Raw genomic sequence first — 22883 nt, 5'->3', positions numbered from 1 at the left:
TCTGAAATTTTATTCATATTAAATTGATGAAACAAATTTAAACTTTAATTTTTGTAAATCTCGATAATTTGACTTATCTTGACTTTGTGATCATTTTAAAATTAATTTATATTTATTACGTATAAAAAAGTGATGACAATTATTTACTCAAAAGTGTTCACAAAGATTTTGAGTTTTCATTTAATAAAAAAACTCTTGCTCTTATAAATAATCATATTTTGTTTTGACAAGGTAAAAAAATAAACTTTGGACAAGTGAGGACAGATGCTTCATTAAAGTTTAGAGTTAAAAAATACAGAGTTAAGAACGCGGGCAATTCTGAAGATAAAATTTATAAAATATATTGTAATATTTGACAGACATACAATATATATATATACATTACACAATACATCAATTAAAAATTTTGTATTATTTCGTGAATTCTATATTAAAGAAAATGGTCGTATCGAAATGAATGACATACAATCGTGCTAATATGGAACTTTTATAAAACTTATTGTCCATTTTTTAGATATATTTTCTTTACCTTGTACATTAGATAAATTGATGTGACTGAGAATGAATTGGTATATAGTATTTTTTAGTTTATTTACGTACTAAAATATTTAACATAAATTCTGTAATTTCATCTTAATTTGTTATGGTGTGTCAGTAAGAGTTAATTTTAAATTTGATTACAAAGCCGTGTTGCATTTCTAAGAAATGCTCAGATATTTTTCAAAAATGGTAATAAAACACGTTGTGTATTTTCTATTGAATCTTATATTCAATTTCTTTGTCATCTGTTTATGAGAGTCGTTAAAAACATTATCGCAATTCATTTTAAATATTTAAAAGAATTTTGTATTTATGATACATTTGTATAAAAATGGCTTTCTACAAAATAATTAAAACGTGATGGATTATATAAATAAATAAGTGATGATGATAAATATTCATAATAATATGACAATATTGATTCATAATTACGAAACTTGTTACGTTACTTTAACTATCACAGTAAATATTTTCAGAAACTATCATGTTATTTGAGTGTTTTATGATAAATACTCCCTAATAATTACTTTTATTAATTTCTATGACAATTTGGCAAGACTTTTTTAAAATATTATAAATACTGTGAAATATAATCAATTTTAATTGAAAAACTATCTGAAATCCAATAATTCTAACATTTAGTGGTTCTATAATGTGTTATCTTACTATCTATATATTCATGCAGTAATAATTAAAATATTAACATCTGGTACATTGACATTTTTACAAAATAAATACTTTCTTATAAACTATCCTGCCTGCAGAAATGACTTAGCGGCACTTGAATAGTAGTTTCTGAACGTGCTCTTCTTCGGCGTGTTAGCTTTACTAAACAATTTTTTTATTTCCCTTCATATTTTTTTATTTTTCATCTTCGTTCGAGATGATTGATGGAAAAGATTCTTTCTTCTAAGTATAAAAGTGGAAAACGCCAGGTAATTAAGCTTTTACTTTGAGTTATAGTTTCTGTGCATTATTTTTGTTAAATTTAATTTTACATTTGAAATGGCATATTCTAGGATATTTGTATAAGTAAAAGATAATGGCAAAATAATCTTATTCCACGTTTACACTTATATTTATGACTTTATTTGTTTTGGTATTTTTAGCGTAAAAATATAGTTATACGAAGTTTGTCTTTAAGATAATGTTTCATAAAAATGATTCATAAAATAGTCGTATACGATTGTAAAAGAAATGTAGCTTTCTAAACTTTTTTAGTAGACAAATACATAAATACATACATACATACACACATACATACATACATACATTCATACATACATACATACATACATACATATAGGTATATAACACAACTAGTTAACAGCAAAGTTTCATTTCATGATTTTTATAAATTTGCTATAATTTTAATGACATCGTATCAAATTAAAACTACAGTAGTATATAAATTATTGTTAAATCATATATTAAAGAGAGATTAGAGCCATATTTAGTTTTTTTTTTAATTCTTATTTTACCATACCTCACACTTATGTATTGGGTTCATTGGAGAACCCTTGGGACAATTGAATTCTTTCGAAAATTCATCTAAATTGGACAAAGGACCGATGACTCTGAATCTTGCTGGGCAATGAGAGTCCTTTTCTATTTGAAGACCAATAGCTTCAGACGTTACAGCTGAACACCAAACCTGTAATTGAAGTTACTAGCGTGTAATAAGATAATAAATTGTATGGACTAAAATAAAACGATTAAAGTAAAATAATAACAAATGGTTCAAATATTATAAATATACAGCATTGAAAATAAGACAAACATTTTGTATCAAAAGTATTCATTCACCTGAGCAAAATTGAGAAAAAATAACTGACGATGGGTCATATTGAGCCCTGGTAGAGGCAGATGATCTTTGTAGTCTCTTTTTGTCGTTAAGTATGCATGATAGGCAGCTTTCAACCCTCCATTATCGGCTATATTCTCTCCTGAAAGTGATATCACAACTTATAATTAAGTTCAAATATCGCTACAAATATAATCTAGTTTTTTTTACAATGGTGCTTAAAATCTGCATCATTACCTAATGTTTGACGGCCGTTGACATGACGACCTTCAATTTCAAATTTACTATATTGTTCGACGAAACACTCAGTTCTGTTTTTGAATCTCTCTATTGTAGCATTATTCCACCACTGGTGTAGATTACCATGCAAATCATATTCTCGGCCTTGCGTTAAAATGAACATTTATTTTAAATATAATAATGCTTTAAGTTTCAGACAGTTTTGTTATAATTGCCTAAAAAATTTGTTGGGTACATAAAATAGTTTTTCGATTTGTATTTTGGATTTCTATGATTTTAATTATTGAAGAAATGTAAAATTATTAATTAATCAAATTCAAAAATTACAATGTATATCATTTGTAATATAATTACATGTCGTTATATTCATTTACTTCATACAAACGTTATAGAAACTAGCAAGGGATTAAGTGTTTTAGAAATATGAAATTGTTCAGTTAATTTTTTAGAAAAGAAATTGCGTAATTATTATTAATATATTTATAAATTTTACGTTCAAAGATACTATATGCGTTATTATTAAAATCTGTATAGATGTATAATTAATAAATTATTGTTGGTTGTCATTTACCTTGATCGTCAAATGCGTGGGTAAGTTCGTGACCCATAACAACTCCCATGCCACCAAAATTAAGGCTACTTGGATTTTGCATATCAAAAAAGGGACACTGCAAAATTCCAGCAGGAAAGACAATTTGGTTTTTCGTTGGTGTGTAATAGGCATTCACTGTTGGCGGTGTCATAATCCACGTTGTTTTATTAACTGGTTTATCAAGTTTTTCAAGATTTTTTATCAAATTATATTTATTTACGCGAATATTATTAGAAAAATATTCGTTCTTTGTGATTATTAAATCAGCATATCGCTCATTAAGCTCAGTTGGATTTAAAATGAAGTCGGGAAAACCAATCATGTCAGTAATGGCGTTAGCTTTCTCTTCAGCTGATTTCCGTGTTTCCCAATCCATCCAATCCAAATTTTTTAAGTTCTTCGTAAAAGCTGTTCTTATTTCGTTTATCATTTCTTCAGCCTGTTATTGAAATACACAATCGTAAAGATACGCAAAATTAAGGAGTCTTTGATAATAAAAGATAAATACCATTGGCTTGCTCTTGCCGTGAAAAACTTCTCGAACAAACATAGCTCCGATGGCAAAACCCATAACATTATTAGCATCGTTTACACAATAGCGCCACTGTTCTTCTCTGCCCTCTGAACCAATCAAAGCTTTTCGCAATCCTTTGTAGGCATCTCTAAATGGCTTTGATAAACATGAAGTAAGTGACCGTACGGTTTGCCATATCAAATAATTATTCAAAATCCTGCAAGGAATTCAACAAGAAAATTTTAAAATAAATATAGTAATATATCAACTCTTGAGAGCACGAGATAATGCTGCAGAAGCTATTAGATACGGGCACACATATGCTTCGACATCACGTACGGATATTGCACAGGACGTACACTTTTCCTGAATTCGTTTTGTTGTACTGCAACACGAGTTTCGACAGCTTTTTGAAGTACTCTGGCGCATAATTAACTATTTTTTGATCGCTGGTGATTGTTTTGTTGACTACACCAGTGGCATTTTGAAAATAATCGATCCATGATATCTACGTCAAGATACCATTACGTAAACATTATTTATGATCAATATTCTCGTATGATTTTCGATAAGTAGCAAAAATAACAAACAAACATACAAATGGCGCAGCCTTCTGTAATTCGGTTATAGTAACGAGATTATACAACTTTTCCTCGTCTCTCCGTTCTTCTTGAGGTATCGTAATTTCAGCAATCTTCGTCTCAAAGTCAATAATGTCCTGCATTTGTTTTCTAGTTGCGTTTTCTTCACCTCCAAGTAATACGCCTATCTATAATATTGTGAAATTAGCTGTGGATTATTCCGTGTGAACATGATTTTTCATCGACAATCAAAACCATACCTTGGTCATGTATTCTAGATAAGCTGCAAGAACTTTACTGTGCTCTGTTTTGTTCAAGTAATTATCAGTAGTTGGTAATGTTAGTCCACCTTGATCAATCTAGAATAACAGTATAACTCAACAGCGTAAATATACCTTTTACGAAATAAGTTTACTCACTTGAATGATGTGTCTACTACTATTTCGATCATCTTCGTTAACAGCCCAAGAAAATAAGCCACCCATGTTATATACATTTTGTAATACATGCATACTGTTTTGCAAGGACCATGTGTCGATATTGAATTTCTTATCAATACTCCAACCTCCCACAACTTCCAGCAATTCTAACATAGGTTTAGCGCCAAGCGATTCTATAGTTTCATCCGCATCCACGCACGACTCATAATACAGTTTCGCTTTTCTTTCTGCCTCTGACTTCATAACCTTTTCGGGCTTTTCTAAAATTAAATTCGAACATTTTCATCAAGAGTTACAATTATCAAATGTATTCTCAAGTTTTTTTAAACAATAGCTTACCTAGAACATTTCTTACAACTAACTGATTATCCTGCTCGAGCTTTCCAAAGGTTCCCCACATACTTTTTCCATCGGGTATAGGATTCTTTTTTCCCCATCCGCCACATGCATACTCATAAAAGTCTTCGCATGGATTGACCGAATGGTCTATGCTGTTTATTATCGAGGCTGCCACAGTTACGCAATGCTGTGTTACGCAGTGAGAATCACCTACAAGAAATGGATCATAGAATAATACCAGGATCAAATGAACCTATTTTTTAGTTCAGTGAATGCTAATATTCTTATATTTTTTTATGTTGACATTTTATAATGGAAACGAATTAAGTTTCAAATTTATTTATTTTCTTTAGAATTTTTACATAAAAAAATCAACCAAAAAAGTTGTTATTCAGCCCTCAGCAAGAAATATATTTTAGTTAATTATACGAAGAGTTCAATTTGTTCTTGATAATTTAGTTAAAAATTTAGAAAGATTCTAATCAAAATGTTACTTTATTTCGTTGTAACTTTTTTTACCATTTGTTAACTTAATTATAACCAATTCTCAGATTGAATAGAAATAGTCGTTCACTGACGGAAACCGAATATGAATAGAACTTATATTAACATTTACGTTGAAATGTGAACAAAGGCCAGAATTCCAATTTGCTGGTCTTTGAAATGTAATGATGACATTGCAATTTGCTTTTATATACTTTTTAACAATTAAGAAAGGATACTGTACATAATAATCGAAGTAATTACCTTCGTTATGTGAAGTAATATGAAGAATATGAGAATCCCATCCATTTTTACTACTAATTACTATAGAAAGTACAACGACCATGAGTAACAAAGCCACACATATGATAAAAAGACATCTTTCTAGAGTACTTCTTGCTCGCCATAATGATGAACCCTGAAACAAAACAAAATGTTGTAACATATTACTTTAGTAAGATAAATATGGATAAATGTAGACATTTGATAATTTAGATGTAGTTTTTCGGAAAACTGTTAGGTTTGATTGCTAAACTAGACGGTTTGATTTATATCCAATAGCATAGAACGAGCATTACCTTACAATATAGACAATGAAATAATGTACAAACCGAATGATATCGGATGTGGGTTGCAGACGTGCTAATGCGTTCGCTGTTCAATGCGATAGAGCCAATGCTACTGGTATTATCATCTTCAAATTCAGTCTGTTTGTACCTCATCATCTAAAAACACATTGAATCACATGAATTCATAAAAGTTGCGTTAATTTCTTTTTTTCAAGATTGATTAGAGGATACAGAAACGGATATTGTGGGTTGGAATCATGGATTTGAATTAACTTTTATATAACAGAAGTTTGTTGATATCGAGAACGATGGCCAAGTTCGTCATCAAAATAATACTATAGTGCATTATAAAATAAACAATAATCAATAAATATAGCTATTTTACAGGGTACCATTTCTATTTCTACAGAAACACTAATAACTTATAACACAGCCGTATATTGTCAATCAAAATAGTAACGCAAACAAACAACCTGTCGTACTTGTTAATATTGCAATAGATCGAGAAAAATGCAAGCGTTAAATACAGGAGTTATCTACGATCTGTCTTGCGCATGGGAGTTACATTCCGTAATCTTACATTTTTCCGTACGGTAGCGGCGTTACGTCTGTAGAGAACCGCCGAACGTACTCGCAAGTATTATCGCAAGTTTCGTTAGAGCGAGCGAAAAGCGCCAGAGAAATAAACGCGATTTCGACGATCGAAGGCTTCGGTTCGCCAGCAGAATAGAAAACAGCTGCACGACTCACCGGTGCCGATTGGCTTCGAGAGTTCGCAGTCGTTCAGGCTTCGACGCGTGCTTGGCCTTCCGGCAGTGCGCATAGCAGCACAATTAATAAAATTGAACCGCTCCGTACCGCGAAGGTCCGCACAGCTTGCCATGGCTGCAAAACGCCGCAATTCAGCTATATATATATACATATACACACACACACATATATATATATATAAAATTAAGTTTGCCGTCTAAAAATACAAGCGTTTGGATGACTTTCAGCGCTCGTTTTTTGAAAGCGTGCCTCTGTAGTGGCGGTTTCAAGCAAGCTTATCTCACGCTCCTCTCTCTTTTCTCTGGCTACGAATGTATATATATGACCAGGCGATCTGGCTTCATGTTTATGCAGAACCCGGCAGACCGCACATCTGCTTCAAATATACGCTACGTACGACTGATGTTTCTCATACGATAACAGAGACTTGAACGCGGTCAAGGGTAGACGTGCACGTCACGACTGTGATTTGGATGATTTGCAAGTTCGTGTTTTCTTCGAGCGAAATTAGACTGCTTCGAACGGATGTCGATTAGTTTCATTCCACATCGGTCTTTTCATTAATTTCTCGCCTTTTTTATATTTCTTTCGCAAACAGTCATTTGAACAGTGTTTTAGTATCTGTATTACGGTATTACTGATGAAAAACCTCTTTGAGATTTATATTTTTCCACTTTTAGAATTGTATTATTTATTACTTGCGCTTAGATTACATTATTCTATTAATTAGTGCAATCAAATCTCTAAGTGCGCAAGTTTTAACGGAAACGCTTCAAAACAAATGCTTATGTCCAGGCTCGAATGTTTAGTCTCAATTCGAAAATGCGTATTCTAATAATTATCAAATCCAGCAACTTCTCATGCTTAAAATTTGTAAAAGAAAAACGCACCGACAGCAAAGAAGATGTCCTTCAAAGGACTCAGGGATCGTGGAATTAATCACGAGTCAGTCGGATACGGACAGACGAGTGCGCGTGCGAAGGGAGGCCCGAGACTGCGCCGACTATTTCGTTCGGTTGGCGCGGAAAATCTGAGGGAGAGAGGGGAAGCTTGGTCGACAGGGTACACACGTGACACGCGCAAGAGGCGATGTATCGCTATTGCTCATCAGCCGACACGGACGCGGGCGCTGTGATGTCGAAGATCGCAGAGACGACGGCTGATAGTCTCGCTTGCGACGCCAGCAGCACAACTGTCCGCGGGGAAATACGATTTATATGCCGTGCGATTGGAAAATGATCTCACATCACATCTCCTTCTTCTAGGTAAATTCTATTTTTTTTTTCTTTTTTCTCACCTCCGGGTAAATGAAACAAGATTCGATGGATTGCAGTCTTATCAAACTTTTTCCTGGTGTCACATCAACATTTATAAACAAGAATATCAGAACGGATATTTGCGTATTTGAGGAGATCGATGAATACGTTTGCTTTTGGCGATGTTTGATTTTAGAGTTAATCAAGTGGAAGGATCCACTAAAATAGCTCAGCCGATCTACATTGCCACGCGTATTCGTCATGCGGCACATTCAAATTGACACTTTTTTTTTAATTTTCGATCGTTCGATGTCCAAATTTGTCCATCCATCGAAAAACTCCACTTGAGACATTTTCCGATCTATTTGCTGGAAAAGCATTTTACACCGACACGTCAGCACACGTAGGACATTTTCCAATCAATAATAATCAATCGCCAAGAGGGTGACAACGAGGTCTCGATTGAATGCGTCGCTCGAGCACACGTTATACGCCGGCTATAGCATCATCGCGTGGCCAAACAGAGCGATATATATGCTGTACGCTTGATCGCCGTATTGTCTAATTAAACAAGCCCAGTTACGCCCGAGATGTATATTCGCGTGTTATTTACAGCCCGCATTGAACGCACCGGCCCAGCATACCACGCAAGCTCCAGACTATTTGTGCGATCTTCCAACACACTCACGATTTTAACGTGTGCGTTCGAGGCAGCAGGAAACAAGCACTTAAAGTCCGCGCCGCGACTTGCTTTTGTGTATACGTCGCATATATAGGCTTCATTTGAGCTTTTGTATAATGTCCGTGCGGCAATGGAACATTTTTTTTTATTTTTACGGCTTGCGACGATCGATCCACGCCACCCGAGATGACGAGACAAACAAGAAAAGGAATTGTTGTTTTCGTTCTGGCAGGCGCTCTGATCGATAATAGAGATTAATTTCATCAGTGCGTCAAGCGACTCGCGCTGCTTGTACACGTGAGTTTCCATCTTACGATTGCGCAGAACCTCCCGCTGCTAATGGCGTTTTCGTTTGCCACTGAAGGAAGGTTATTCTGATATTTCACAACCCCTCCTGGAGACACGGAACGACAATTATTGTCTGGGACTTTTGGTAGATTTAAATGTACTTTAAGCTTATCGAACGAAAGCAATTTTTCTCCGATTGCGATGTTTCTTCTTCTGCTACGATTTTTCACAAATTTAATATTTCGGAAATTACTTACATAGATTGAAACTTTTCATTTTGTTTTAATATCAATTACAATTGCATTCATAGTTGCATGCAATAAGTATATCAATAAAAATCGATAATCTATATAAGCCATACATTAATTTATCATGAATATTTTTGAGTTCGGTCACTGAGATTATAGTTCTAAGGAATATTCATCATTCTGAATAATTTTAGTATTAACATTTGCTAAAATGGTACCAAACAGCATTTATTGATTAATTAAATAATGTCTTAGCATCATTGATGAATTACATGTTGCATGCATTTTTAATCAAATTTCAGTTTGTAAAACAAACAAATCAGCTAATCTTACAATTTATTTTGCAATATATATCATCCATAAAAACACTCTAATGTTGACAAATAACATAAAAAAAATATGGTCGAAATTGGTAGCCACAACACTTTTTACAAAAATACGACATTCAAATTGACTATATACATAATTAGGCAATATCAACTCTAATAAATAATAAATAACCTAGTTGAAGCAATACGTATACTGGGAAACACAATACGAAAGTTTATTCTATAACAATCAATGCCAATGTCAAACGACAGAGTGTTGAACTTGTATAACCCTTACTTTATGCGTTTAGATAAAAAATGGCAGCGACAAAATTGTTCTCCGCAGTGCGTGTGTTTGTTAGATTAACGTGAAGCTCACCTTCACAGACATGATGGTCGGAATTGGAAGTAAACAGCCGTAAATATTACCATGGAAGATGCATGCCGCAAAAGGAAAAGGCTTACTGCGAACCGGGAGCTTCTAGGGCACAGCTAACTTCGATGGTCGTAACTTTGTCCGCGATGTTCCGCATTAAGGTGCAAGTTTTTCGGATCGAACGGAAAAAGACGAAAATAAACGTAACGAATCTCTCACGAGCGAGGCATTGTCTTGCGCGTAAAAGATGGAAGATAGCTCTTGTGAAAAAACCTCGACTACGACCGCAGGGATGATGTCTCTGCGCGTCTCGACCCCTCCACTGCTCGTTCCTTTATTGATTTCCCTTTGCGCCAACTGCGTGCGTATACGTATGTACGGGATATACAAACATGTGCTTGGATATGCGCTTGTGTGCCCATCGATAGTGTGACACCTGCGCGCGGGACGCCTAAAAACTTATCGTTATCAGAAAGCGTCGATTGATGAGCGACCACGTGGCGTCCATATGTACTTTCGCGTCAGTTCAATTAATTTTCAATAATGCCTTTCTTACATAATAATTCCGAGTCTTTTGATTTTATTTGGTTATACATGCATATATTTTCATGAACAATGCATTGTGATGAAGGCGAGGAGAAAACAAACAGCATCACATCTATGTGAATAAATATTTCGTATGTCTTTATTTTCAATAAGACATTATTTTATTAGTTACAATATTTTACAGTGTCCTTTTCTGGTCAATTCAATTCGAATAGTTTCTTTTCTGCACAATACAATATCATAAAAGAGCAAGTTTCGTTCGCACCGTTTTAAGCTTCACTCGTTTAGATCGATCGATCTATTAGCCAAGATCAGCAATCAATGTATCAACATTACATTTTATGCGATTATTTTTGAAAGGTTGTCTAACGTATGGCAGTTGGAAATGAATTAGCTCATGTAACGGAAATAAACATTGCGTAGTTTCGTATAGTCCTAAAATTTCTTCGATAGATAGATTTGTTCTAATTGATAGAAATGTCGATACATCGAATAATGTTTTTCGTTCACTTATTTGTCTTTTGCTGGTGCTTTTTTAAAATCTTTTTTTCATTTTAGTTTAGAATATCGGAATACGTTATTTACGGCAATATCATGCAATATGGTGCTTTCCCGTGGAATTTACAGTTTTTAAATACAATTTGTGACAAGGACTTGGAAGATTACAAAAAATAATTGTGTACGTAGTTCATGTATCGCCTGGCAACATGCCAGATCAACTATTTGTCTCTGACAGTGCATTTACAGATTCGTCACTTTGAAAGTGTTGCATACTTTTTACTTCATTACGCTCGAGTAATATTTTCTTTTCTTACCAATAATACCTATACCGAGTACTTTGTTTTCTGCTATTGGCACATACACTTTGGACCGCTATTTCGAGTTGAGAGAAGGAACAAAATGTTCAATGTTTGTCTAACACAAATAGCTAAACGACAATATTATTATTTTTTTTCACGTTCTCCCTCGTTGGAAAGTAGTTTAGAAAATCGAAACCATATCATGACCAATACTAAAACTCCAATTAATGCTTATTTTACGAACTATGTAATTTAGCAAAATGTTAGAAGAACAATAAAATTTATTTAATACTAATAAGTATTGGTCAATGCCATACAAGTACAAAATCGGTTTTGGTTAAAAAAATAGAAAAAAACACCATTCACTCAACATAGACATTAAAAAAAGGAAAGCAAGTTGGCCTTTTTTTAACAGACAACTCGAGATCATCTTTATCACGAAAATATTTTATTTTTCTAGAAGCTTTCTACTTGCGACTCTTTTTCAACTACGTTACACACTTACGAAAAAAGCACACTCCTTCACTCGTTGCCTATAGTTATACCCTTTTTTTTTTTGAAAAACTCGTACAGTATATTACCCAGACAACACTTCAAGCGCGATTTGATGCTTTTTCACTCGAAAGTTCTTTTTTTTTTCACACCAAGCGTAATCTACTTATCCGTGAGCGTTGCCCTTATAGGACAATGAACCACGGTTCTTACTATTTTATAGAATTTTTTAGAAAAATCCTACGCCGAAACGAGTGGGCGATCTTTTGCAATAGAGAAAATAACGAAGTTTTCGTCGCGCTCGTTCGACCATTGTTATAGTGTAGATTTACATTAAGTACGTTACACGTTAAAAATAGAGATATTTTTTATTCATTTGTATATTTTCCTATATTAAGGAGTGAAATTAAAAAATCGAATTATATTCGTGTGCGCGTATATGATAGAGTTGTGCGTAAGTCCACTTAATATTGACAAAGAAACATGCTGAGACGCGCATATCATAGCGACTTGGTTCATAAAGTGTTTCAAACACTAGAGCAGCGAGATGAAAAAAATTACGACAGTATTGCTACGAATGTCGTTTAACATTTAGAACATTATTTCAAGTCTTTTCAAGTCTAACGTACTTTCAAAACCATCCCTATATTGCACCATAAAGTAACAGTAATTGGAATGTTTTTATTGATCCTTTTGTTTGTTTCTATGCATTTTGAAGCTGGCAACCAAGTTTTGTTGTCTCGTTTTACAAATAGGTCAATAAAAAAATTTACAAGAAAATAAAATTCTTGCTAGAACATAAAAATGTTTTTCACATTCGATAGAAAAACATAGGAACAGTATAGGTAAATAAACGCTTCAACAATAATTGAATCATAAAAATATAAACAAATGCAACTTTTGCTGATTGCGGAGTGCGTAGGCAATTTATAGCATCGCCAGTGCGATAATAGTACATTAAAATACAACTACGGGAAAGTAGATGCTCATCTCGTGTGGGGTTTACGCCCAAGCGAAGCGAGGGTGGAAAGATACACAAGACGAGAATCTTTTTCCCGAACATGTATCGTACAGTATTTTTCGATACGACATGTGGAATAGTACATTACGATATAAGTGCGGGAAAGTAGATTCTTATCTCGTGTGGGGTTTACAAGTGAAGCGAGAGTGGAAAGACACACGAGACGAGAAATTCTTTCCCGAACATGTGTCGTACCGTATTTTTTGATACAACGTGTAGAAAGCTCGTTTTTGAACGCACGTTTTTGGCCGAGCGTGCGGAAAGTATGTGCTTTCTACACGGAGTGTCAAAAATCTTGTTTTTGAACGCACATTTTTGGCCGAGCGTGCGGAAAGTATGTGCTTTCTACACGGAGTGTCAAAAATCTTGTTTTTGAACGCACATTTTTGGCCGAGCGTACGGAAAGTATGTGCTTTCCGTACGGAGTGTTGAAAAGTGATTATACCACTTTACGTATACTAAATTAACATCACATTTTTCAAATTACTAGTTAACTTGTCTACACAGACTTAATAAAGTGATTGTTATAATTATGATATGATGGTGAGTATTTCTTATGTTACACGTTTATAAAATAGAAACGAAGATATTTGTGTGTAAAGGGTCAGTGAAAGTTTTTGAATAATAACTCTGGCTTGGTTGTTCTCAAAAATATAAACTTAATTTACCATATAGTTTTAGCCTAAATTTATAATCTTTTAGAATATTTCAGCTTAGTCAGCTATCAAAACACTTTGTGTTTTTGATAAACAGTGTATCGGACTGGCAAATTACTTTAAAAAAGGATATATCAGAATATATAATCAACAAAACTGTTTTTGTGAGTATAAAAAGGATTAAAAAGTCGAATATCCCAAGGTCTTCGTAATTACCAAATTCATGATAGTGTAACAATGAATGATTGGGATATTTCGTTTGTTTGTCTTTTCCAGATATATCTTTTTAAAAGTAATTTATAAGAAGGTATTATTCTCAACGATGCTGTGGTAATTGCTGAGTTGGGCATTATTTGTTACGTCGATCGAAGTAAGGAGCAATATATGCATCTGGCAAAAATGGCAAACGTTACACCGGTTTATGCAAGAATAAAATCTCGTTTTTTCGATAATTCTCACGCGAGTTTCGTTATTAAATTATAACGTGATTTTCCTCGATCGCATTAAAACAAAATTATTATTTCTTTGTTTTTTTGTTCGGTTTCGCAGTCTTCGTCCATAACAGAAAAACTTATATGTACATCTCATGATAACCAAAATTCACAGATTTCCAAAAATAAAAAAGAAAATCCACGCTTTTATTTTTATAAAATATACAGCGATGGCACGATACATTCAACTAACGTAACTTAGACCTAATAACTGTAATTGGCAACAATATAAAAAACAGAATGTATCAAAAAAGCAATCATAAGATGCGCATATCCACGTAAATGATCTGACAAATTTGACAAAAGTAAGTATATACATTACAATTAACAACTGGCCTGACAGTCTCCGACGATGGCAGAATATATTTCGCACGGTCATCTTTCTCTTTCTTGCTCTCTCTCTCTCTCTCTCTCTTTCTCTCTCTCTCACACACACACACACATGTCAACAAACTAAAAGCTCAACAGGCATTTGTATCTCACTCGAGGGATCGAGACCTGTCGAGTTTGCGCCTACTTTCGAGATTAGAATTTGTACTGCTCGGAGAGCGCTGTTGCGGCTGTAATTGGTCTTGGTGGGCAGTCGCGGCCGCAGCTGATATCACATTGCTGGATGGACTGGGTTGGGAGGACGAGGTGGTGGCTGTTGCTGTTGCTGCCGTCGCCAATGCTGCAGCCTCGGCAGCTCCGGAACTCAGTCGACGTTTCGCTAGCTGCCTCAGTTGCTCGCGCCTACGCGGAATCTTCAGCGAACCACCTTTGCGTAAGCTCGAGCTCGTTCGCTGATGAGTCAACAACGCGGGATAGTGCTCGAAACCCAATGACGACGAGGTCGTAGCCACTGGTTCCTCTGAGAGTAGCTCCGATTGGGACGAGCTTGCCGAGTCGTATCTGCCTCGCCGTGACTGCCCATGCACACTACAATTTTTCGATATCGTATTATGCTGCCAGTGGAAATTTCCCAAAATATGTTGTCTTTATTTATTGCTAATACGGAATCATTGGACATTAAATTTTCGCGAAGGAGCTACTACAGTCTGCGCCATACATGACACTGACTATCCACTTAATCTTTCGATTTTCCATGACAACCAAGCGAGTCGGAACATGCTCACGCCGAGGGGCGCCGAAGTACGTTCCGGCGACGTTCCACAGGCATTCATCGAGTGAGTATATCGACATCTCATCTCGCTACAGTTAGTTGTACCCGCGCGTCTCTTCACAATTATGTAGTGTTCGTTTACACGTGACGCACTTGGCCTAAATTTGTCTTTATATTATATAGAGTATTTTAAAGTTATTTGTGAGTCAATTTACTTCACCTTCACGCCTCTAAAATACCTAAAATATTTTATCAAATTTGTAAACTGTCGAGAGGGAAGTAACTTTAGCCTGATTCTAAAAGTTGTATACTGTAGATTCAAGTAGAATAAGGTCAGATGCCGTCAGACGTGACTTTATTTAGCTCGCTTACGGATATAAGTATATCGTCGGATAAGTGTCGAATCGATGTTCAGTGGGCAAGTTAGTTCAGTTTGAAATTAATGTCTAACAAAAACAGAATTAGGAAAGAGACATTAGACACTCACCCTGGTCGTGAGTTGAGCCTGCCAATGGAAGAGAAAGAGTGGAGCTGGCGATCAAGTGCGCAGGAGCTATCGAAGCAACTGGTGATGGTGAAGCCACCCTCGATAGGACTGTCAAGTCGAACACCAGCGGCGAGCTGCTCGACCTCGGAATCGGTGAGTAGCTTGGGCCTAGTAAGTTGGTGTCTTGGCGATTGAATCATCGCGGCCTCGGGTCCGTATTGCTGCACCAGCCGCACGTACTCGGCCGTGTCAAATCCAGCTGTCTGACCTGCGGGCTGCTGCTGGTATTGCGGTGCCCCCTCGAGTGGCATCCTCGCGGCGACGTTGTAGTAGCACTGAAAAGCTGTGTCCCCCGAGGATGGGGCTGGCGGCTGCAGCACTCGTGGATGAACCCGCAACTCCGGCGATGACGATGGACTCGACATTTTGCCCCTCGTCTGCGCAATCACAGTCTCATAACTCGGCGGCGGTCCATATAACTGGTAATATGGACAGTTCGCGTCATTCAGCACCACCGAGGTATTTTGATAGTGCGTGGCTGAGCTGGCTGCCCCGCCAGTGTTGCAATACGCTGGCGATGTTACGCTCCTTTGTGCTGAAAGTATGATAATTTACATGCCTTTTCATTCAAAAGCATTAGAACTTTTAAACTCATTAAAGATTCTATTTTAAATAACCTGAACCAGAAAAGCAATGAAGCTTTTTGATTTTAAAACCATTTGTTCAAGGCCTACTTTAAAAATATAACAATAGACTAAATCAAAACAGTTGTGTTCAATTGTAAAGCATTTTAAATAAAATATCAAACCAACTAAATTCGACTTAGATGTTTCAACATTTCACCTTTCCACATTCTGTGTAAAAGGACGGTATTTCTTGCTGTATTGTACGATATTCTGGCTTGTTGAGCTTGACATGTTGGACCTCGAAGAGGATTATGTACCCTTGAACTGGAAGATCTACTCGGAATGGCAGAAGCTGCTGTCCTATATCTTCCTTGTAACCAGTACCGATACCACCAACCCCCACCAGAGCATACCAGAAACATAATTATTACCAGTAACCTGCAATTGTTAAGTTTTATGATAGGATCCCTTATTGAGACAAATAGGTACATATTAATATTCATAGATGTGTCATCTAAAATCTTACCAATAATACCAGAGGTGATAAATTTGATACCCTGGTGACACACAACAACCAAAGTTACAGCAGTACTCTGTTTGTGGACACCTATAGAGAAATAATTATTAGAAATAAAAGTGTATTCCTCTGTGTGAAGTATACTCTAATTAGATTATATTCAACCTAACGATTGATAACTTACGCATAATACTTTGGTTCTCCATGTATTTCAAAGGCACAATATTTTGCTTCTGCCTGAAATTTTATCAAATATATTATCATGTAAATATAAACTTTTTCTTGAAACAAACAAATGATGATGAAATAAAATGTACGTTTTTAATTAAAGCATCTCATACTAATTCTTAAATAACAATCATGTTTTAATCATTGTGCATAAATACCGTAGTTATTCTGCACGTATTTTTGAGATTTTATATGAATAAATTCCGAATGATATACAAAATAAATAGAAAAGAATGATGATGGAAAACGTGCGAGTGATACGTACGTAAACTAAACATTCTGATATTCCAGCAATGACCGCGAGTTGCCACTTTGTGTTTCGCGACATGCTTTTCGAAGACGTAAATTATTAATTATTAACTTAATAAATCACAGACGGTGCACAATTAACTCTATGTTTTACCATGACAGCCATTTCCTTCTTGAACTGTCATGTGCACCGACTAGTATGTACGTGAGACCGACAATTATTGATTTTCAAATTTCGGAGCTCGATATGACGTCAGAAGCAGGTGAGCCAATACTGAGATGCAAAGGTGCAACATTTCAAATAATTAAAATAGGCTTATATTGCATTTTGCTAATTTTTGTAAAATTTAAAAATTGTAATTGATTAAAAACCATAGAAATAGGAATTTAGTAGTGTAAGAAATAAGAAATTATTTTTATATTTACAAAATGTTTATTTTTAATTATTATTTACAATTAAAATCTTATTTTAGTAACATAGATGCAAAAAGTTATTACAACATATACTTTCAAATATTACATGATCAATGGAACAGTCTACTTTTATAAAAATTAAAGTATTCTATTATAAATATTAAAAAGATATTTACCAAATAGTTATAAGATTTTCACATATTATTGAGCACCACAGGATCTAAATTAATAATTATACCAAATAAGTTCACTAATTTACTTTTTACAAAATTATTGCAATTTCTTTGTATGTATTTACAATAAGATATGTATTATTTTATAGCAGTATCGTGAAAACCATACTATATCTATTCTACATGATTAATACTTGATGAATCACACTTTATGGTATTAAAGTAAACATACACATTGAAGCAAGGCCAGAAGTTATTGATATTAATCTCGTAAATCATATGTATAATTAGCTAAATTTTAGAATTAAGCAATTCAGATTCTGATCCTCTTGAGAAAAATCTATACAAGCAACTTTTATTTTTGTATATTGCAATGAAAAATAGTATAACTATGAACAATCCAACAAATACCCACACCCTGTAACAAATAAGGTCAATATTATAGAATTTATCATCTCTTGAGAATTGGTACATGTTTGTAATTACGTTATATTATTATGTGATTTTGTGCAACATTCATCATCTCCACAACAATATTCATTTTCATTACAAGTATCAAATTCACAATATGGTAATGGTAATGATGATATCTGAAATATATATTAAATACTAATTATGTTGCAGAATATAGAATAATAAATAGTTAACCTTTTAATAATAATCAGTTTAATGTTGCCTTACCAATCTTAGTTCAGATATCCAAAACAAAAGTATCACAATTATCTTTCTTGTGCAATCTGTCATTGTTATATCAAAAATACTGTAATAAATGGAATTATTACAACTTTTAAAATAATCTACGCCTACACCATTTGGTACAAATAACGCAATATTGTGACATTAAATAGAAATTCGTGATTGCTATTCACAACTACAGTGTAAACAATAAAATGTCGGAACATAAGGGTTATAGGTATGGCGCGTTGATGTGTATGCAAAAATCTATTGGTATCTCTACTCTAGGGAATTTTTCATTATGAATTTTGAACATGGAAAATGACACTGAAGAATCTAGTTATTTTCACAGAATTCACGTTGACTTGCAGCTGTGACATTCACCAGAAATCGCATTTACACGTGTCAAATAAATATTATATTCGTTAAAATTGCTGCTCAAAAAATAGTTGACAGAATGTCGCTGGCGCCGCAAACTAAACAAAAAATTTCAATTGTGCTCAACGTGTCAAAAACCGTTTTCCATTGGGGTTTCATTCCAGCAGTTCTGTATCTAGGTTAGTTTAACTGCATGTAAATGAATTAGTTAAAAATCGATGCATCTATTTTGATTATTATTGCTTGCAATTGATTTTATTTGCAAAAAATATAATAATAATTAATATTATTTTAGGATTCCGAAAAGGAGCGGATCCTGGTATGCCTGATCTCTCTTTTATGCAGTGAGTATTTAAAAATATTTTACTAATTTTTAGTATATATTTAAATAAATGTTGAATATATAAATTATTTAGTTCTTTTTTCAATGAGAAAATATTTTTCTTTGTTACAGCTTACTTTGGCAATAAAATTGTTTATATTCAACAATAAAATTCAATATCTGAACTCACAACTCCAAGACCTCATAATTTATAATCAATGTTTTGCCTCTTACTATAATTCTCAACTACTATGTTATGGAATGTAAAAGGACAAAATTTACTTGCTAAATATTAGTTATAATGAATATAGCTTGTATTTCCAATTGTATAGTGCATGTATATGCGTAACTAGGTAAATATAATTCAATCAGCATGTAGTTTCCAAATAAAAAATTGTTAAGTTTGAAATATGACTATTGTAGTACTTTTTTAATTTATTGTAAATGTTCTTTATAAATGGTATATGTTATTTTATGTTTTATTTATTATAAACATTTTATTTAAATGGCATTGACAATACAGAAAAATGGATTATTATATTTATAAATTAATACTTATCTAAGATCCTTATAAAATTGAATAAATAATAACAAACATCGAAAAATCGTAAAAACCCATTTGTTCATAGTAGACATTGCGTGCAGTAGATCAAATTGTTTCTTTACGAAATTTTAGTTTGTGCGTCCATAGTTATAACTTGGCGTAATTGCGATAGTGTTAGTGCATGTCAGTAGCGTCTATAAGAGTGAACACGCGGTCATGCTGCGGCACAAAAAAATTAGATTTTATAGGATACAGCACGAAAAAGGAATTAATATTGTTACATGTAGCGTTTATTCTAATCGAAATTGAATAGTTGTTTGTATATTTTCAGCATATTTCATCCTAGATTTCAAAGTAAGTACCTTCTTCAATTCAGACATAACCTATCAAATGGTGCACATGGTACTTTGTGAATCCGTATGTCAAAATTAGACCTTATTACGGTCGGTATTATTTTTACGCAACGTGTAATTTTCAGCCAATACTATTTAAATAAAATAATCACATCTTTTTTTATTATAAAATATCAACATATTGTGTTATTTGTAACTTATTATACTTTAATTGGCACATTGTAGATGTAAACATTATGTTCAAAAACGATTCAGTCCAATTCAAAAGTGAAAGACTTCTAAAAATTACCACTTAACTCTATTTTTAGATGTCTGTAGTTTCATCTCGAGTTACCAGTGTATCTTCAATCCTGAAAGGATCTGGAGTTAGAACTGCATTAGTTGGACCACAAAAGAAAATATGCTTCAAATTACCAAGAGATTTGAAAACAGTGCTCTTAAATTACGAAAATGGACGTGATCGCCAAGCATATCAGGATATGATTTGCATACTTCGTGACTCTAATGTTAAGGTAGTTATTAATTTATTATAAGATTTTAATGAGCATCATTGTAACTTTAAACAATCGAAATTTTATGGTAATTATCAAAATTTTGTTAAATTTAACTTTATGAAAACCCTGTTGACAGGATCATGAATTACTTGAGCTACTTAAAGATCTCCAAGAATGTATGTCGATGCTTGGATCTGTTCACTCCCTTTTTATTGAAGTTATTCTCAATATTAGTTGGATCAATCGAGCTCCTGAAGTAACAGCATGTTTTAAAAAATTTGTTTTGGAATTACTGTGCATGCACATTTATCATTCCAAATTGGTAATTAATAAGCTGATTTTTAAGTTTAGATCAAGTAAGTAAACAAAATTATATAAGTATGTACATGTCATCTATATCATTTAAATTTTAAATAACAAATTTGCCTTTTTAGCTGATGAAGGTGCTACACAATGGATCAATGGAAAGTGTCCTGAAAGTTATATAGCAAAAATTGGCCATATTCACGATTTATTAAAGAAGTTTCTGCAGCTAATACCAATGTATGTAGAATATGAATTTTTTATTATTTTTGACAATATATAAATGTGCTATTGAATTATAATTAGTACATTTTTTCAATTCTAGGTCAAGTGGTTTATTAGTTCAGAGCCTTACATCTATATATCCACACACTTCAGAAGGAATTTTAGTAACAGAACAATATTTGCTTGCTTTAGTTCATATAATGAATTATGCACCGCAATTAAGGAAAGACATTCTATGTTTAATTATAGACAGGTATAATTCAAAAATACCACATTATTAGTTAAATATCTAATTAATTTGAAAAATTAATTTTATTCTATAACTATTCTTGTCAGGCTTATTGCTTTAGATGTGAGTGTACCACCTTCAGAAATTCAAAATTTTGAAGATGGTGATATGGAAGAAGATGAAGATGAAGCAATATTTGATATGGATGATTCCACTGCTAAAAATAACGGCAAAAATACAGTTGATATGCAAATGAAACATCCAGGTGCACAAATGTTGGATATTTGTATGGAACAAATACTGTCATACATTCATAATTTTTGTTACGTTAACGGTCAACTGCAAATAGATCCGTTGAAGAGCATATATAATGATTTGTTATATGCATTTGAAAAACTAATTTTGCCAACATATGCCAGTCACCACGTTCAATTCCTCATGTTCTACCTTTGTAGTTTTAAATCAGCAGTTACAGAAGCATTTGTTAGATGGTTATGGCAAAAAGTTTCTAATCCCAATGTAGCCCCGATTCTCAGACAATCGGCTGTATTGTATATTGCTAGTTTACTAGCAAGAGCGACATATGTTACTATTGGGTAAGAAATAATTCATTTCTATTAAAAATATTAAAACGCTGATTGACGATTTAATTAATTTAACGATATCGATTTTAGATTAATCCAAGGAGTTTTATCAGAAATGTCTACATGGATACATAGTTATATTAGTTCACAAGATAGTTTAGAATGTGCAAACAGTGACGTGCGCGTTCATGCCGTGTTTTACTCAGTATGCCAAGCGATGTTTTATTTGTTAGCTTTCAGACATAAGGATCTAATGGATGGGGAAAGAAGTAAGATCTTAACATTCAATTGTACATTTTATTTATTTTTTAAATAAATCTATTTAAATTTATTTTTTCAGATCTGCGATTCTTAGAAGGACTGAATCTTAATAAAATAGTCACGTGCAGATTAAACCCATTGAAAGTCTGTCAATCAGCAGTTGTGCAAAATTTTGCGGCTGTTACGAGAAAATATCAACTAGCTTACTGTTACACGGTCATCGAAAGAAATGCGCGAAGTAATCTTCCAGTGCAGTACAGTTCAAATCGTTATCAATCGCTGAATTGGCTGGATACATTTTTTCCATTTGATCCATACCGTTTGGTACTCAGTGGACAGAGAATCACGGAGTTGTATAACAACAGTCAGACTGCTATTAGTAACGAATCACACGTCTCAACTAATAAAGTTGAATTCGACGACGACGACTTTATAGACGAAAACTTTTCATCTCACAGTTTTGAGGCGCAAAATCGTTTAGATAAGTTTTCGTACAGCACGTCACCGGGTTTCAAGTACACGTGAATATTAATAAATAGCTTTTCGAATTTTTATAATAAATAAGTTTTTGTCAATCGTTTTAGTCACATTACGATTTATTATTTACACGGAGGTCACTTTCGATTGTGAAGTAAGCCTTTTGTCGACAGCTGGTAAATATTTAAGACTCGATAACCAAACG

General features: G+C 33.7%; 2 protein-coding genes across 3 annotated transcripts; one reads left to right on the top strand and one right to left on the bottom strand.

Annotated features, from left to right (window-relative positions):
* Positions 1–129: 129 nt before the first annotated feature.
* LOC131671518 (endothelin-converting enzyme homolog) lies at positions 130–17423 on the bottom strand. Of its 2 annotated transcripts, XM_058947989.1 has the most exons (17): positions 17263–17423; positions 16954–17006; positions 16779–16859; positions 16470–16690; positions 15795–16221; positions 6145–6250; positions 5798–5951; positions 5051–5260; positions 4691–4971; positions 4532–4630; positions 4289–4459; positions 4050–4198; positions 3685–3907; positions 3156–3615; positions 2582–2728; positions 2347–2486; positions 130–2194 (listed from the first exon to the last, which is right to left on the bottom strand). In XM_058947989.1, the coding sequence occupies exons 1-17, from the start codon at positions 17323–17325 to the stop codon at positions 2018–2020; spliced, it is 3162 nt and encodes a 1053-aa protein (XP_058803972.1). In that variant the 5' UTR covers positions 17326–17423; the 3' UTR covers positions 130–2017. The 2 variants fall into 2 exon arrangements, with proteins under 2 accessions (XP_058803972.1, XP_058803973.1); XM_058947990.1 differs by lacking the exons at positions 15795–16221; positions 16470–16690; positions 16779–16859; positions 16954–17006; positions 17263–17423 and adding an exon at positions 10035–10340 and having other exon boundaries at positions 6145–6258.
* A 2525-nt stretch (positions 17424–19948) lies between these two features.
* On the top strand, positions 19949–22737 carry LOC131671538 (RNA polymerase I-specific transcription initiation factor RRN3). The gene is made up of 8 exons (XM_058948029.1): positions 19949–20106; positions 20414–20617; positions 20736–20955; positions 21034–21142; positions 21228–21380; positions 21464–21952; positions 22031–22209; positions 22281–22737. Exons 2-8 carry the CDS (start codon positions 20414–20416, stop codon positions 22724–22726), a joined length of 1800 nt encoding a protein of 599 aa, XP_058804012.1. The 5' UTR covers positions 19949–20106; the 3' UTR covers positions 22727–22737.
* Positions 22738–22883: the final 146 nt, after the last annotated feature.

Source organism: Phymastichus coffea, unplaced genomic scaffold (genome assembly GCF_024137745.1).
Source record: "Phymastichus coffea isolate CEN01 unplaced genomic scaffold, Cenicafe_Pcof_1.1 PCOF00128, whole genome shotgun sequence".
NCBI classification, from domain to species: Eukaryota; Metazoa; Arthropoda; class Insecta; order Hymenoptera; family Eulophidae; genus Phymastichus; species Phymastichus coffea.
This window is presented reverse-complemented; position numbering and strand designations above follow the sequence as displayed.

What these genes read in the sequence shown, in the direction of transcription:
- LOC131671518 (XM_058947989.1), bottom strand. Translation starts at nt 17,325, where the DNA reads ATGTCGCGAAACACAAAGTGGCAACTCGCGGTCATTGCTGGAATATCA. An exon ending in CCACGCATTTGACGATCAAG is followed by an intron (nt 2,729 to 3,155) that starts GTAAATGACAAC and finishes TTTTAACGCAAG; the next exon opens with GCCGAGAATATGATTTGCAT. An exon ending in CAACGGCCGTCAAACATTAG is followed by an intron (nt 2,487 to 2,581) that starts GTAATGATGCAG and finishes TATCACTTTCAG; the next exon opens with GAGAGAATATAGCCGATAAT.
- LOC131671538 (XM_058948029.1), top strand. Translation starts at nt 20,414, where the DNA reads ATGTCTGTAGTTTCATCTCGAGTTACCAGTGTATCTTCAATCCTGAAA. An exon ending in TTTCTGCAGCTAATACCAAT is followed by an intron (nt 21,143 to 21,227) that starts GTATGTAGAATA and finishes TTTCAATTCTAG; the next exon opens with GTCAAGTGGTTTATTAGTTC. An exon ending in GCGACATATGTTACTATTGG is followed by an intron (nt 21,953 to 22,030) that starts GTAAGAAATAAT and finishes TATCGATTTTAG; the next exon opens with ATTAATCCAAGGAGTTTTAT.